This window comes from Erythranthe guttata, chromosome 10 (assembly GCF_056151865.1).
Source record: "Erythranthe guttata isolate IM_541 chromosome 10, IM_541, whole genome shotgun sequence".
In the NCBI taxonomy this organism is placed as follows: domain Eukaryota; kingdom Viridiplantae; phylum Streptophyta; class Magnoliopsida; order Lamiales; family Phrymaceae; genus Erythranthe; species Erythranthe guttata.
Window position 1 is genome coordinate 6,385,264 of NC_142542.1, and position 15,514 is coordinate 6,400,777.

Here is a 15,514-nt window from a genome sequence, read left to right on the forward strand (position 1 = left end):
GAGATTCCTAGATCTAGATTTTATTACTCTAATGTTTGCTTGCTTAATTTATAAACGAAAGTCTACTAATATTTATACTACCCACCCTATTAATGGATCATATATGGATTGTAGTGATTGATATGATCAAGAGGTTTATGAGGAGTTACTAAATAATCTCTATAATTTAGTTACAATTTCTACATATTTCTAGAAAATTCATATCAAATGGTATGTTTTTGCCCTCTTTTCTTTTATGTTAGTTGATGCTGCTTGCAAATGTTGATTGGACAATCAAAGAGTCGTTGAGCCCAACAAAGTAGAGAATGCCGAGAGTAAGAGTTAGTGATCATTGGGCAACCCAAGAACACTAATAACTTATAGCTAACAGTTATAGATGATATGACCAGCTTGTTATTAATTGGATTAATTTGGATCTTTATATGAAATTAAACAAAAATCCATATATCAATTACCGTGCCAGACATGATATAACGTTGTTACATAGTACGTCTAAACCCTCAAAACACACAAGCTATTAGTTAAGAACTAAGAAGGAGAGATGAAGGGAAAACAAAAGCATATTCGCGCAATATTATTACACACACACACACACACACACATATTATTCATTCAATTGCCACTTCCATTATCACCATTATCATCTCCTCCAGTGGGGGTGGTACCCCACTGATTATAGTACTGCCTTGGTATATTGTGGTGGTTCTCCGTTGTCCCATCCAAGTGGCCGCTTCCGCCGCCAGTGCCGCTGATTTTGTCCTTGTTCGAGCTGATCACATCTGCCACCAGAGCTCTCCGAGGAGATGCCAAGCATACCGAAGCCGTCAAAGCAATCAACACAAAAACCGCCACCTTCATTTTCTTTATTTTCCAGCTGCAACTGCCAATTTAAACATCGTGTCAAAAGCTATATATATATATATACATATATATATATATAATTAGTAGCTAGGGTAATATATAGAACATGCATGAGCGAAAGTAGCAAAGTTGAAAGAAGCTTCTGGAAGAAAAACCAAACCCTAGCTAGTAAGGACAGTAATTAAAGAGAATATTGCTTATATATATTTTGAGTTAATTACTCACCTTGGGTATATATAAGCAGAAATAATCTGGATTGACAAGTTGAGTTTCACCAATATGTAGTATATATATATATATATATATATATATATGTGTGTGTGTGTGTGTGTGTGTGTGTGTGTGTGTGTTGTTATTAGTTTGGTCATGATGAAATTAATTAAATTTTATTATTATGGGGTACCCCCCAATAACTAGACAGGGGTGAGTGGGTGAGCAATATTTTTACCTTTCTTGTATTATATTTATTAAATGAGTGATTACGGGGAAATTAGATGTTACACCTCGTTATTTACATTAGGTGACTGTAAGAGCAACTCCAACGCAAAATATCAAAAATGAATTATCAAATATTCATTTGATATCTGAGATAATATTTAAATATTGATTAAAATTTATCAAATCCAACCATGGTTATCAAAATCAATTATCAATTGAAAGTTTAAGGGTGATTTTATCTGTAATCGCCACATGTCAACTTCTGATTGGATCTTTAGATAGTTACATTTTTGATAACTCAATTTCCAGCAAGTAAATTTACATACAAAGAGGGGAATTAATTATCAAAATAGAACCCTCATTTGATAACCCCATTGGAGTTAAAAATATCTATTTTTTAGTATGTAAATGGTGGTTAATGGTTTGAATACCATGTTTGATAACCCCATTGGAGTTGCTCTAAACAGTAGATTTACACATAATCACACGCGTACACACACTTATATGTATGTGTGCTTAGTGGATAGTTATTTCATTTCATCCGCGGATGACAAATACCCAGTGTAAATAACCAAGTGTGACATCTAACTTCCCGTAGGTGATACGAAAGGGGTAGGAGAAATAATTTGTTGTCCAAATAATTAGTTGCCTAAATAGGAAAATTCCACTTTGTAAAGCTAATTAGTGGGGATTATGATTGAACAAGTCAACTTGTGGAGTTACTGTTTTAGGACCTTTGTGATATCAAATAGCTAATTAGTGGAAATTAATCTGGATGTGGAGAAGCCTTTTTCAAACGTATTAATCCATCTAATTGAATTATTCAAGTTTCCACTTTTCCTTTTAAATATTTAAAGATGAAATCAAATTATGGGAATATAGGTTATTCTTTTTCATCATGATTGAAGTCGTCCACTTGTTAACCCCAATGGTACAAACAGTCGAGATGCATGTCCCATAATTACTTCGGAAATGGGAACTTCAGAAATTAGTATGAAAAATACGGGTATCAAAGTCGAATATTTTCGGATCTGAATTGGCAGAATTCGAAAATTCCACTATATATGTTTTCCACCCCCAGTCACAACTCACAACATTTGAAGAGTATATGTCTAACGTACTTCACCTATACACCATCATGAATGTTGTTGTGTGTTTAACGATTAATGTGTAGCATTTATATATAATATAATCTCAAGTGTCAAGTTCACCTCAAAAATTAATAAGATAAAGTGCTACGTAATAATTATACCAGAAAATTCTAATGATGTTAATTGTAATATTTATATAATTGTTTACTGTTGAAAACAGATGTGGCTGTAGTTTAGTGGTGAGAATTCCACGTTGTGGCCGTGGAGACCTGGGCTCGAATCCCAGCAGCCACACGAACTTTTTTATTTTCCCCTTTTTTCTGTCCTCTTATTCGTAGAACAAAAGATTAAAAATAGCAACTAAGACTGTAAATGTGGCTGTAGTTTAGTGGTGAGAATTCCACGTTGTGGCCGTGGAGACCTGGGCTCGAATCCCAGCAGCCACACATTTTCTTTGATTTTCCCGTTTTGTCTGTTTTCTTATTTTTCAGGAACAAATGTGAAGTTAGGAAACAAATAAAACGAATCAACAACAGTGGCTGTAGTTTAGTGGTAAGAATTCCACGTTGTGGCCGTGGAGACCTGGGCTCGAATCCCAGCAGCCACACATATATCAAATTATTTTTTTCTATTCCCCATTTTTAATTATACAAGCTTTTCTGTAATTATTTGCGGGGGTTTATTGTGAGAAATACTTAAATATGATTCACAACAAATATGTGGTTTTAGAGACAAACCTACCCCAAGATAACCAACCCCATTCGATCTTGTAAGCACTTTTTCGAGGATTAATTAATAGATAAATAATGTTGAAAATATCCATATATATATATAATATTAAAATAAAAAAATATTTGTTCCTGTGCCACGCGTAAAGGCATGATGTCATTAAATATATTGGGGGTCAAGTTTGTTCCCTCATTTGAAGAATTGTTGAAGGTACTCTTAATCTGATCTACGGGGGAGTCAATCATTTTATAGTTGGCATAAATCAAATAGGGGCACCTCTGCCAGCTAATATACATATATAACCAACCCTCTACAAAAACTGAGAAATACACGTCATATTTTTTATTTAATTAATTCACTAGTCGTATCAAATCAAATCATTGTCGTTTTATTACAAATACAATACTCCCCCCCGTTTCAATCATCAACTAGATATTATTTCAACACCCACACAAAATATACTACAATTTAGCTCAATCCATGCGATGCCGATTATTATTCGTATATATAACTTACTAATTTGAGTAATTGGAATAATATTAAATTATTAAAAATATATATATTTATAGAGTAAAATATATAATAGTAAAAAAAATATGAATATAAAATGGGGGTGAGTCGAGTGTAAGGTAATGGGAGTGTGGCCGGTGAGCAGAGATGCCTATGTGTGCATTGAGGTGTCAACAACATGCATGTTCCCCATAATGGGCCCACACCTCATGTGCTCTTCATTTACCCAATCAAATAAGCCCAAACCCGAAACCCGAAACCCGAAACCAAATTCAAACCCATTAGGTGTAAATTCAAAATTCACATTTAAAATAACTAATATAGTTTCCTCATTAAATATATCATATTTAGCAGCAAATCTTTAAAATCATAGTCTTGTGAGAGTTTTGAAGAGAACATCTCTATACACTCACAAAAATCTTCAAATTCCCCGAGACATAATTACTGATCATGTTCAAACACGTCACCAAATTTTAATCATTCGTAAACGGTAAACAAATGTAAGATGCGGAAATAATTGGTGTCGTCTCGAAAAATCGAGGAAATGCCGAAATGTAGATTTGTACTTTGGGGGATGAATCAGTTTGCTGGCCTTTCAATTATGTTTCTCTGCTCAGATGAATGATATATCACATCAACCTATTTCATACATCCATCCATACATACATACATACATATATACATGCACAACATACATATATACATACACATACATACTTCACAGCTCATACAGTTTCAAAGAGCTGCCCTTTCTCACGTGGAATTTAATGAGAATGGCGATTCTGAGGGTGTTTTTCTAACCATACAACTCAGTATAGATTTACCTTCCTTTTTTTTTCCAATATCTGAATTTCAGACGATATAAATACGAACGTAGTCAAACTAAAACAATATTGACTTCTAATAGAGTCCAAATGCAGTGATCTGTGTCGTATGCTAGATCGGCCGGTGAACTTCAACCAATTATATGTTATCATATAATAAATATATGCATAGATCGATATATATTCTACACAAATCCATAAGATATGTGTAACCATGTAAGATCCGGAAGACCATTATTAGCCTCGTCGTAATTTCACTATTGCATGCCTCCCATATTTTCAAATTCTAAACATAGTATTAGAGACAGGCTACTTTGGTACGAAAGCCAAAATTATGGGGATTATAATACGCAAAATCAATCTATATTTAGTGTCCCACCAAATGAACAAATTCAAACAAGAACGAATATGAACAGATTAGTACAAGCAAAAATCGAACGAATAAGACAAATATACATGGGAAAGTACCTTGGGGATAGAGTATTTATATAATGATGTAGTAAATATATGTATATATTTAACCTAAGACTTCCCTTTCTTGTAGTATTTATTTTCTGGCTCATGGATAAATTATTTTCCGCAATCCCAATGTGATTTGGTCAGAAATCAGAAATTGAAAAAGATTTTGATAATTTTGTCTGCATAAAGAATTCTAATTTCAGTACGGTCAGTAGTACTCCCTTCACTTCATGCACTGCCCATCAACTAATTAACTAACTAACTAACTAATTACCCCCTAATTACAAGGACAATTAGATCATAATCACAACCTATCAGAACCGATACCAAGATTTCACAAGTCAAGAACAAGTAACCGTAAACGGTAGATCCCTCACTAAAACGGGACGTAATCGTCCACTCAACACTCTAAATCCCAACAAACCCCTTCTACATAATCGTACATTTATTAGCATCTGAATCTCACTCGCACGAACGCACGCACAGAGATGCGCTAGTTTTTTTTTCTTTCTTTCTTTTTATTTATATTATCTTAAGTAAGGTGAAGAGAGAGTTATAAGTGGATATTGCACTTTGCCCAAGAAGCTTATCTCTCCCATCCCTCTTTCATATCTTATCTATTCCTTCCCTTCCTCAATTACTCCTCACCCCCACCCCCCTGTGGGTCTTACCTTCCAAATTTTCTAAAGATCTCACCTTTAGAGAGAGAGAGAGAGAGAGAGAGAGAGAGAGAGAGAGAGAGAGAGATTATTGTATTATGATAGGATAAATTAAATATTACTCCCAATCATGCAATGACTGTTCGTACAATTTCGTATGGAGATAAAATACTAAATTAAATAAAATAAGAGAGAAAATAATAATAATAATAAAGTACGTACAGCAGAGCAACCTGCACTACAAGTGCACTTTAAAAAATCACACTCACACATTTAATGATCCAAGAAAGATTAGTTCTTTCCCACTCTTATATATATATATAAAGATTTCCTCACATTTATATTTCAAACATCACTCCCATAACCTAGCTAAATAAACACACACACACACAACACACCTACAAAGGGGGGAAAGGTAATTGGAAGAAGATGAACACTTGTACGAAGGGAAAGTTCAATCTGAAAGCATGCATGAGAAAGTGGAGAAGAATCATACCTTGTAGCGCGTCTGATTGCGACAAGTGCTGCGTGTGGCGGTACGCGCTGCACAAGGAGAAGGTCGTGCCGAACGATGTGCCGAAGGGGCACCTGGTGGTTTATGTGGGGCAATTTCACAAACGGTTTGTGATCAAGGTTAACTTGCTGAAGCACCCGCTTTTCCAGGCGCTGCTGGATCAAGCGCAGGAGGTTTACGACTTCGCCGCCGCTGATTCACGGCTGCGCATCCCCTGCGACGAGAATATCTTCCTCAGCGTTGTTCAGTGCGCCAGATCTCCGCCCGACCGGCGGCTCTCCGATGTCTGGTGCTGCGTTTGACGTGTACGCTCGATTCTGAAAAAAACTTGCGGGTGTGAGATTGATTATTCGTTCTGATTCAAAAAATTAACTACCGATTTGAATTAATTAGGATGACTGTGTGTAATTTTTTTTTTTTCCGGTGAAGAAATTGAAATTGTATTATGTGTATGTGGGAAGAGGGAAATGTATATTCATTATTGATATTCGGAAGAGTAAGAGAATCATTCTCCATTGTTTGTATCGGCCCATTTTTCGAACCTTGGATTCTCTCGGGTTCGGGTCGGGTGATTCGGTTAAATAACTAAAATATTATTATAATGTAATGTAATTTTGCAAATAATTAGATTAAAAAAAAAACCCTTCTAAATAAGTTATTGCATGAATTTAAGATCACTTCAAAAAAGTTAAATTGAGTATATAATTCAGTAACATTTACTAATTTAGTGCGGAATTTAGCATTTCAATTTTGTAGACGACATGATTTTATTTTTTTTACTTTAAATTTGATACTGATAATGGGCTCGATTGCCCATTTTCGTAGACTTCTCTTTCAGGGATTTCGGTGCTCGTTTTTTATTAATTGGTTTCCAGGTCCGTTTGGCTAAACTTATTTAAATATTTTATAAGTGCATACATCTTAATGTCCTATATGATATTTTTAGAGTTGGTAAGCTGGTTGTTAGATCTTATTTTTAAAGATTAAATTTTAAGAAGCTTATAGTGTTGTTTTGTAATTTGATACTAAATGTCTAAATGAGCTAATTAGTTATTTAAAGAAAAGAAGGTGGGTGTGGGTGTATGTATTTTTTTTGAAAACAGCTTATAAGCTCTTTAACACTTTTTTTTTTCGATTAGCATTTCAGAATCAATTAAGAAAAACAATTCTACTTGTAATCAACAAACAGGATTGAAAAACCATTGGCAAGCCTAGAGCAGAACTTACTGTTCAACATCAGTGTTTTCTCCAAAACCTGTTTTACCAGAAGCCAACGGCACTTCGTACAAACGGTTTGATAATTCATCTAAAGAAAGACGCAATTCCGTTTACTTGTCATTAAGGTTCGTAAACGAGTTTTACTTGGTAACGAACTGCCATAAAATACGTGCACTCCGCATCGTTTTAAAGCTTACAATCAATCGTTATTCTTTTTTTCCTAATCCAAACAAGTAAACTTTGGAAATAGTAAACACAAACTTCCTCCATGCGATTGCACAAGGACGTAAACGTCAATACGAAAAGAAAAAAAAACGCAATGTAGCATCGCTAGTGTTCGCTTATATGCAGTATACGAATGAAGATGCCCTTACGAAGAAATTGAGCGTAGATTTTTACATTCTATATACACTACCGAACGGCATAAATGGTGACGTCACCAAAGAATGGCGGTGCTAATTCACATTTTATCTCGAAATATAAGCAACAAAAAAAGGCACCAAATTATCGTTACACTCTATTCAACAGTTCGAACTTACCACTAACTTTCACTTACTATAAAATCGAGTGTCATCGAGCGACATTAAGAAGACCTTCGAATTCTCTCCGACCAAATGTCCTTCCGAGCGAACCACCGTGTTTCTGCCTCGCTGCAAAGTAAAAAATCAGCCAAGCCACCATGAAATAAACCTCCATCAAAGACTGCAAGAACATCGTAAAACCGTCCCCAAACGCCCTCCGTAACATTAACCTGCCAACACAGCCGCAAACGAGGGCTTCCAGAAACCTAATTGTGAAAGCAGGGGAAAACAGAGCAACCAGCATATCGTAACCTTCTCTAACAATCTCTCTCCCGCCTCTCCTCGAATCCACAACCGCAACGCAAGACCCGACAGCGAATACTAACCCTACGATCAAATCACTCAACAGCCAGATTGCGACGAAGCCCGCACTCTCCCACTCGTGCCCTTTCATCCACGGCGACAAATTGGAAAACGGGATGAATTTCATTTTCAAGAAAACTTTAAACAGATCATGTTGATCATCGAATTCACCCAAGAAGTATATTCCCAATAGCTCGGCAAGAGCGTCCCTCACAGCCCATTTCAGCAGAATAAAGCCCGATAGCCTCCTCAGCCCGATGTTCGAACCTTTCCAAAACGTGCGGAGAAAAGATCGGTAGTTTCCTAGCAAATTGTCGACAACTTTGAGGAAAATAACCCCACTGACCCAAGTGTAAGTGAAGATGAATGCAAACACAGCATATGCATAGGCTAAGGAGAAAACCCCAACCAAGAAGAACAGAGAAGTAGCCTCTGGGTGCCCTAATTCGAAGCCCTTAATCAAGAAATTCAAACCCACGACTGATTCATTGTCTTCTAAGCTGGTTTCCACCAATTTGATTTCGTCTTGTTCCGAGAGTGAGATTCTCTTGTCGAATTCGGGCTTAAGAGTGAAAACCCCGGGCTTGACAATTTTGGGGAAATCGAAATCGCAATTGGAATTGAAGTGTGAGAGAATTAGGAGAGTGGCATTGGGGGTGGATTTTCTGGAGGAGGGGTGGAAGAGGGAGCGGTCGAAATCGGAGCCTCCGGAGAAGAACTCGTCGTCGAGGGTTCCGACGCGGGAGAGCTGGAGGAAGGGGCGGCGGCGGCGGTGGCGGTGGTGGTGGTGGTGGTGGTGGGGGTGGAGACGTGGGGAGTCGGACAAATCAATGCGGGAGAGGAGAGATTTCAGAGAAGGGTCGGTGTCGATGAGAGAAGAGATGTAGTTGACGGCGATGTTGACGTTGGAGTGGAAGGTGAGGAGGAGGAATGAGAGGAACAGAAAGGTGAGGAGGTGGGAGTAGAACAGCGACGCCGCGTGGTTGAGGATTTGGGTGGTGGTTGTGTGGCGGATGAGCGGCGGCGGAGGTGGGGGATGGTGGTGGTGGTGGTGGTCCATGGCGGAGGAGGTGAGGAATGTGGTGAGAGATATTTGAGATCGGGAAAGTTCGCAATGATTTGTGTGTACGAATCTTGGATCTTGGACATGGAAAAGGAAATTAAAGAAAGAAATTAATCTGGAAAAAAGATTTAATTTTTTTTTTTGTTTATCTAATATCTAATTTTGCTTTTAGGGGAAAGGGGAAATTGTATTAACAGTAGTTGTGTTCTTGACTTCTTGCACTGTCATTTTGGCTTTTTTCCAAATTTCTTTTTGTATTTATTTGGCTGAACTAAAACTTAATTATCTTAAACTTTAATTGAACCAAATATACAAATTTGAATTTATATATACTTTTTATTATTTTTTTCAAGGGTAAATTAGATACTTCTAAATTATATGGAATATCTTCGAGTTTGTACTTGTTTTATCTCATTCGAGCTTAACATTTTGAAGCAAGATAATCGTAAAATGCTGCTTTTGGCTTGTAAATTGTCTTTTTGCATAAAACGAGAATAAATTAGATAACATTTCACGTAATTTAGAAGATTATGTTGAATTTGACGCGATAAAAATTGATGCGTAAAAAGATTCATGGTTTAGGACTAGTTATAATTACCTAACTATAAAGGGGTTCGTAATTTGACCTTACATTAGGAGAATGGCCTTAATTTACCCTTTTAAGCTCGAGTCTAATTTCGTGTCTTATAGAACGAAAATTATGTTCAAATTTAGTTGTTCATCATGTGAATAATTGAGCTCAAACAAACTATTACCCATGAATTTAAAATTGAATCTCAGCAACATGGTTTAACATAATATAATAAGATTACTTAATATGATAATGAAAATTAAAAATATTTAGATCTAAAATAATGAAGCTGACAAGGGACGATAAATACGACTAATAATAATACGGGTGAGCATCAAAATCCCTTGTAAAAAAAATAACTTAGAAATGCTATAATGTGAAATAATTGCAATAAGTTTCTCAACAATCAAAATTTAACTTCATGGCAAATTAAAAGCGTGTTATTTAGAAATCGGGCTTCTCTGGGTAAGTGCAGCCGGACCTCTGGATAATGACATTAGCTGCATAACACCCTGCTTTTACGCAATCTTCGATGGGTTTCTCCAGAACCAATTGAGACAAAAACCCGCCGACAAATGCATCTCCTGCAACGTAAGTAGATAACGGAAAGTTAATGCCTAATTTTCCACATTTGCATTATGTAGTTGTTGGCGTGGAAATAATTGTTGAAATTAAATAATATTAGTTTTGGTAATTTGAAGGTTCGTAGTGCAAGATAAAATTCACACACCTGCACCATTCGTATCGACGAGTTTCTCTTTTGGCAAGAGAATAACAGGGAAGGTCTTCACCTTACCATCCTCAGCAACCACAACTGGATCTGCACCCTGTGTAATAACGGCTGTTCGTTTGTGTTTCCCAGTTGCCAAAGGCAACTGGGAAATTTTCAATGCTATTTCTTCCACATTCTCAGTCTGTTCAAACATAAATGCTTTCAGTTTAGTAGTGAGTTAAAAAAAAAAAGTAATTAGGTTGAACGAAATTATTACCTCCCAGCCATGAACTTTGGAGTAAGTTCTTGCTTCGGTTTCATTTCCAAAAACATAGTCGATGTACCTGAACTCGAAACGGTAATATGCCCTCAATTAATATATTGCTTCGCTATCATCATATCTATGTAATAAAGATAATCAAGAAAGTGTACTTACGGGAATGCTTTGTCTTGTACATCCTTGAAGAACTCGCAGATAAACGGGGCAGAAAGGTTCATTGTAAAAACCTATACATAGAAATGAACTTTTAGGAGAAGAAATAATTTCATTGAGATATTAAACAAATTAATTGGTCGATTTAAGACCTTGTTTTTAGCAGCTGCATGCTCAGCAACAAGCATGATGGACTCTGGCGAAACTGTGAGAAAGAACCCGGCAATATAGTAGTACTTGGCCTTTTCAACTGTCAAAAGATAAACGAGTAAATTTTACGGAATTCATAAGATAGAATTGCAATCAAACATGTCGAACATACCCAATGCCCAGTTTTCTGGTTTCTTCAAATGATCAATTTTATAGCAATTTGCAGCTGACAAATTGGCAACAAGTGATCTGTAATATGAAAGTCAATGATGTCTATTATTTTATATTGACCATACATCTTGAAACAAAATTAAACAAGGTTATTGGCACAAATGAAAGGGATGTTCGGACACTCTGAGAGAGACTTAAATCAAAGATACTCATTACATTTCCGGATTCAGAAAGTAGATTCCATGCCAAAAGAAGGAATTAGAATAAAAAAAATCCGATCTTTTAAAAAAAAAAAAAAATTTGAAAAAGCAGGAATGTTTGATAAAATAGGAACAAGAAGAAAGTGAAAATACTATTTTCTTGTATTCCATTTATAACCTTTTTCCAGTACTCTGGTAGTACAACCAGTAAACAACTTCTATAATAATATATAAGGATGAAGGAGAAATACTTAATACGAAAAAAACATATAATGCTTCAACTCTTCTTAACAATTAGCACAAATAAGTGTTCAAGTTATATCTATAAACTTGTACAATTTATTCATCAAGTGAAAAATCCAATTTAGCAAATCAAAACATGAAAGAGAGGGTATGTAGATGTTAAAAACGAGACCGACCTTTCATCACCAACCAAACATACACCACAGGTTCCAGTTGGAGATTCGTCTTCATGGTAATGAACCTAATGCAATCACAAGAATAGGAACGACACAAAATATATTACCATTATAGCTCTATATGAATGTCAAGTGAAAAAAATTTTGAGATAAAAACATGATAGAAAATTTAGTTTGACGCTATAACAAATAAGTTTCAAGGTTTAACCAAGTCGAACATAAGTAAACAAAGAAATTATAATGAAACTCATGCTTATGTTTCCCTTAATAGGAGACGTCATTTTGATGATAATGTTAGTTATCAAACAGATGATAATTGTAGCTAAAAATGTCCAAAACTAAGACAAAACGCTTACATTCACACCAGCTTCTTTTGCATTTTTCTTCATTTCCTCCCCATATTTATCCTTGCCAATCGAGCCCATGTAAGCAGTTGCACCAGGAATTTGAAGCATCCACTGAAAATTGCAATTTGAGAGTCGTTATTCGGTAAGAACAAAAAAGTAATATGCCGACCACGTTATCAAGCCACAAATAAGAAAGACAAGTACCTGTGCAACTCTGATTGAATTTTGAGTAGCACCTGCATTAGAAAATCGCGCAAATCGGTTACAAGTGTTGATCCCATATAGAAAAGTGTAACACAGGACCGAATTCGAAAAAATTTAGCCTTAATCTTACCTCCGGCAATGTACTCCACTTTGTATTTAGATGCCATTTCATCGTACCTATGAAATACATTGATACAAACAAACAATCAGACATCAAATCGTCATTCATAAGGACTCTACAATTACTAGCAACTCAATGAAAAACCATTCGCATCCGAAGCACTAGAAATCATAAATCTAATTACCGAAAACACAGATCAAAATGGGTAACTATCATCGCATTACTTACATGGGCAAGTGTTTCTCCTCTGCGAGAATCGCATTGTTCGACTTAAGATCGTATCTGTAATGCAAAGAATCGAATAATATTATAAATTGCCAGCACTAAAAATATGGATACGAAATTACGAACCGAGATCTACAAAACGAGCTGAAAACGAGCCATCAAACAAACCAAAAAAAGGCATAAAATTATATAAGCGCATATATAAACACACGCACAGCGTCAAACAAGATAAATTTCTTATCAAATTTAGATACAGATCGGAAAAATACGAGCGCGCAAACATCATAACATGCGATAAATCGCCAGATCTCAAGCTGAAACACACATACAAATCGAAATGCAGAGCTGTGAGTGAAGAAGGGGCAGCGAGATAATTACTTGTCTAAAAATGCTTCATCAACGACGGCGGAAATATCCAAAAGAGGATTTCCCATTCCCAGAAGAATTCCTTCGTACTCCATTTTCAGCTTTCGGCGATGAATGAAATTTTTTTGCAACTAAGAGCCGATTGAATGAAGGGATGAGTTTGGAACCTGAGGTGAGTGATTTAATATATAGGTGCAGGAGTAGGAGTGGGAGTGGGTATTTATTCTCTGCGACTCAGATTTTGTTGCTGCGCTTTAAGGTGTTGTACGTTGAGTAATTCAAGTCATTATAAGGGGAAGTAGGGGAGGCGGACTCGAACCCTAGATCTTTTTATCCTATAGGTACCAACTCTCCTAATGAGGGGGTTGGTGAAAACTACACTTATCTTATATGGGGGCAACTATTTTAAATCCCAACTTTTGCTTACTTGAATACTACCAAGTTTAAAACCAAAATTGAGTACATATTTATTAATTTTTTCTTACTTTAATACCAAAATAAAAAGAAAAGTACAAAAACACCCTTTCATACAAAATATCAATTATATCAAATTTTTTTAGAAATTACCTATTCAAAAACCAAATTAAAAAAAAAGAAAAAAAACCCATTGTTGTAAAAAAAAAAAAAAAACCTCCACCATTTCTTCTCCTCTCCAACCCTCACCGCCGCCGACGCCGCCACCGCCGCCGCCGAACGCCACCGTACGTGCTCGTAACTGCCGCGACAACCCAATTAAACCCTATCTTTTTCATCTTCTTAAATCCTCCAAAACATCTCCAAATTCAAAAAATCAAAACCTCACAAAACTTATAAAATGGAGTTATAAGACAATAATATGGTAGTATATGTGAAAAGAGAAGCCATTAAGGTAAGTATCGATGTCTTTTTTGAGCTTCGAAGTCGATTTTGAAGTTTTTTTTTTGAAACCCGTCGGCAATTTTCGACACATACAGGTCGATTTTTTGGTCAATTTTCGACACCAACGTGTCGAAAAAAAAAAAAAACAAAATTCGACACCTACCTGTCGAAACTTCTCCAAATTTCGACAGGTATGTGTCGAAAAACACTATTGGTAAAAAAAAAAAAAAAAAAAAATTTTTTTTTTTTTTTTTTTTTTTTTTTACCAACAGTATTTTTTCGACACATACCTGTCGAAATTTGGAGAATTTTCGACATGTAGGTGTTGAATTTTTTTTTTTTTTTTTTTTTTTTTTCGACACGTTGGTGTCGAAAATTGACCAAAAAATCGACCTGTATGTGTCGAAAATTGCCGGCGGGTTTCAAAAAAAAAAACTTCAAAATCGACTTTGAAGCTCAAAAAAGACATCGATACTTACATTAATGTGTTCTCCTTTCATATATACTACCATATTATTGTCTTATAACTCAATTTTATACGTTTTGTGATGTTTTAATTTCTTTAGTTTTGAGATTTTTTAGAAGGGTTTGTTGTGAGATTTTTTAGAAGGGTTTGTTGTGAGGAAGATTTTTTAAAAGGGTTTTTGGGGAGGGAGAAGAAGGAGGTGGAGGATGTGAGGGGTTAGTGAGTAAGGAGGGAAATGGTTTTTTTGAGTTTTTGATTATTTGGTATTTAAGAAAGAAAATAGTATTTGTAATATTTTTATTGGTTTTAATTTCATTAAGGGTATTAAAGTAATTTACAATTAATTATTTATTTTTTATTTTTTTGGTATTCAAGTAAGCAAAAATTGGGATTTGAAATAGTGATCCCCATCTTATATATCTTATATACAAAAGAAAAAAACGAGTGTGTTTGTGCATGTTTGTTGATTTGTATTAATGTCCTAGGATTGTAGTTTGTGTTTTCATGAAACTTTTTGCGAATGCACTTTTGCGTGAGTACTTTTGTGCATGATTTTGTACTTTTACTGCTGTGCGTATCTTTTGTAGCGAGTGTTTTTGTGCACGTTTCTTGATGCGCATTCGTGTCCTCGAACAGTAGCGGGTATTTTCATGATCGCATTTGGAATCCAATTTTGACCATGTTCGAGTCCGAATTTGGAAATTTCACATTAGACAGGAATTGTAGCCAGCTGAAATAGATTTCTAATGCCGCCGGAACCAGTTGATTAGGAGTCTGGATGAGAAAGTTATGCTCGACTTCGTGGACACTACCGAAGATGTTGAGGGATCCTCTCTTCTAATTTGATTATATTTTCCTAATTGCAACCCTAGAAAAACCCTAATGATATTTCTGCAATTATTTATTTTTAATATTTTTCCTGTCCTAATTTTCAACAATTATCAATCTCCTATTTTTCATCAATATATCTCAAATCTTAATATATAAAGATATTCGATTTGTTAAATCTAAACCTATATAT

The 15,514-nt window shown here is 35.5% G+C and overlaps 3 protein-coding genes, 1 long non-coding RNA gene and 3 other non-coding genes across 7 annotated transcripts; 4 read left to right on the forward strand and 3 right to left on the reverse strand.

Annotated features, from left to right (window-relative positions):
• Positions 1-423: 423 nt before the first annotated feature.
• LOC148767374 (uncharacterized) lies at positions 424-1,213 on the reverse strand. The gene is made up of 2 exons (XR_016033804.1): positions 1,087-1,213; positions 424-880 (listed from the first exon to the last, which is right to left on the reverse strand). It is a non-coding gene; the product is annotated as an uncharacterized LOC148767374 (long non-coding RNA).
• Positions 1,214-2,612: 1,399 nt separating this feature from the next.
• TRNAH-GUG (transfer RNA histidin (anticodon GUG)) lies at positions 2,613-2,684 on the forward strand. Its single transcript has one exon. It is a non-coding gene; the product is annotated as a tRNA-His (tRNA).
• An 80-nt stretch (positions 2,685-2,764) lies between these two features.
• On the forward strand, positions 2,765-2,836 carry TRNAH-GUG (transfer RNA histidin (anticodon GUG)). Its single transcript has one exon. It is a non-coding gene; the product is annotated as a tRNA-His (tRNA).
• An 89-nt stretch (positions 2,837-2,925) lies between these two features.
• Positions 2,926-2,997, forward strand: TRNAH-GUG (transfer RNA histidin (anticodon GUG)). Its single transcript has one exon. It is a non-coding gene; the product is annotated as a tRNA-His (tRNA).
• A 2,700-nt stretch (positions 2,998-5,697) lies between these two features.
• LOC105961215 (SAUR-like auxin-responsive protein family) lies at positions 5,698-6,457 on the forward strand. Its single transcript, XM_012985454.2, has one exon. The coding sequence runs from the start codon at positions 6,001-6,003 to the stop codon at positions 6,385-6,387; it is 387 nt and encodes a 128-aa protein (XP_012840908.1). The 5' UTR covers positions 5,698-6,000; the 3' UTR covers positions 6,388-6,457.
• A 1,147-nt stretch (positions 6,458-7,604) lies between these two features.
• On the reverse strand, positions 7,605-9,471 carry LOC105961198 (uncharacterized). The gene has a single exon (XM_012985439.2). It carries the CDS (start codon positions 9,245-9,247, stop codon positions 7,874-7,876), a length of 1,374 nt encoding a protein of 457 aa, XP_012840893.2. The 5' UTR covers positions 9,248-9,471; the 3' UTR covers positions 7,605-7,873.
• Positions 9,472-10,038: 567 nt separating this feature from the next.
• LOC105961244 (adenosine kinase 2) lies at positions 10,039-13,423 on the reverse strand. The gene is made up of 12 exons (XM_012985482.2): positions 13,182-13,423; positions 12,807-12,860; positions 12,588-12,634; positions 12,458-12,489; positions 12,263-12,364; positions 11,907-11,971; positions 11,289-11,365; positions 11,119-11,216; positions 10,970-11,040; positions 10,811-10,877; positions 10,552-10,735; positions 10,039-10,405 (listed from the first exon to the last, which is right to left on the reverse strand). Exons 1-12 carry the CDS (start codon positions 13,262-13,264, stop codon positions 10,266-10,268), a joined length of 1,020 nt encoding a protein of 339 aa, XP_012840936.1. The 5' UTR covers positions 13,265-13,423; the 3' UTR covers positions 10,039-10,265.
• Positions 13,424-15,514: the final 2,091 nt, after the last annotated feature.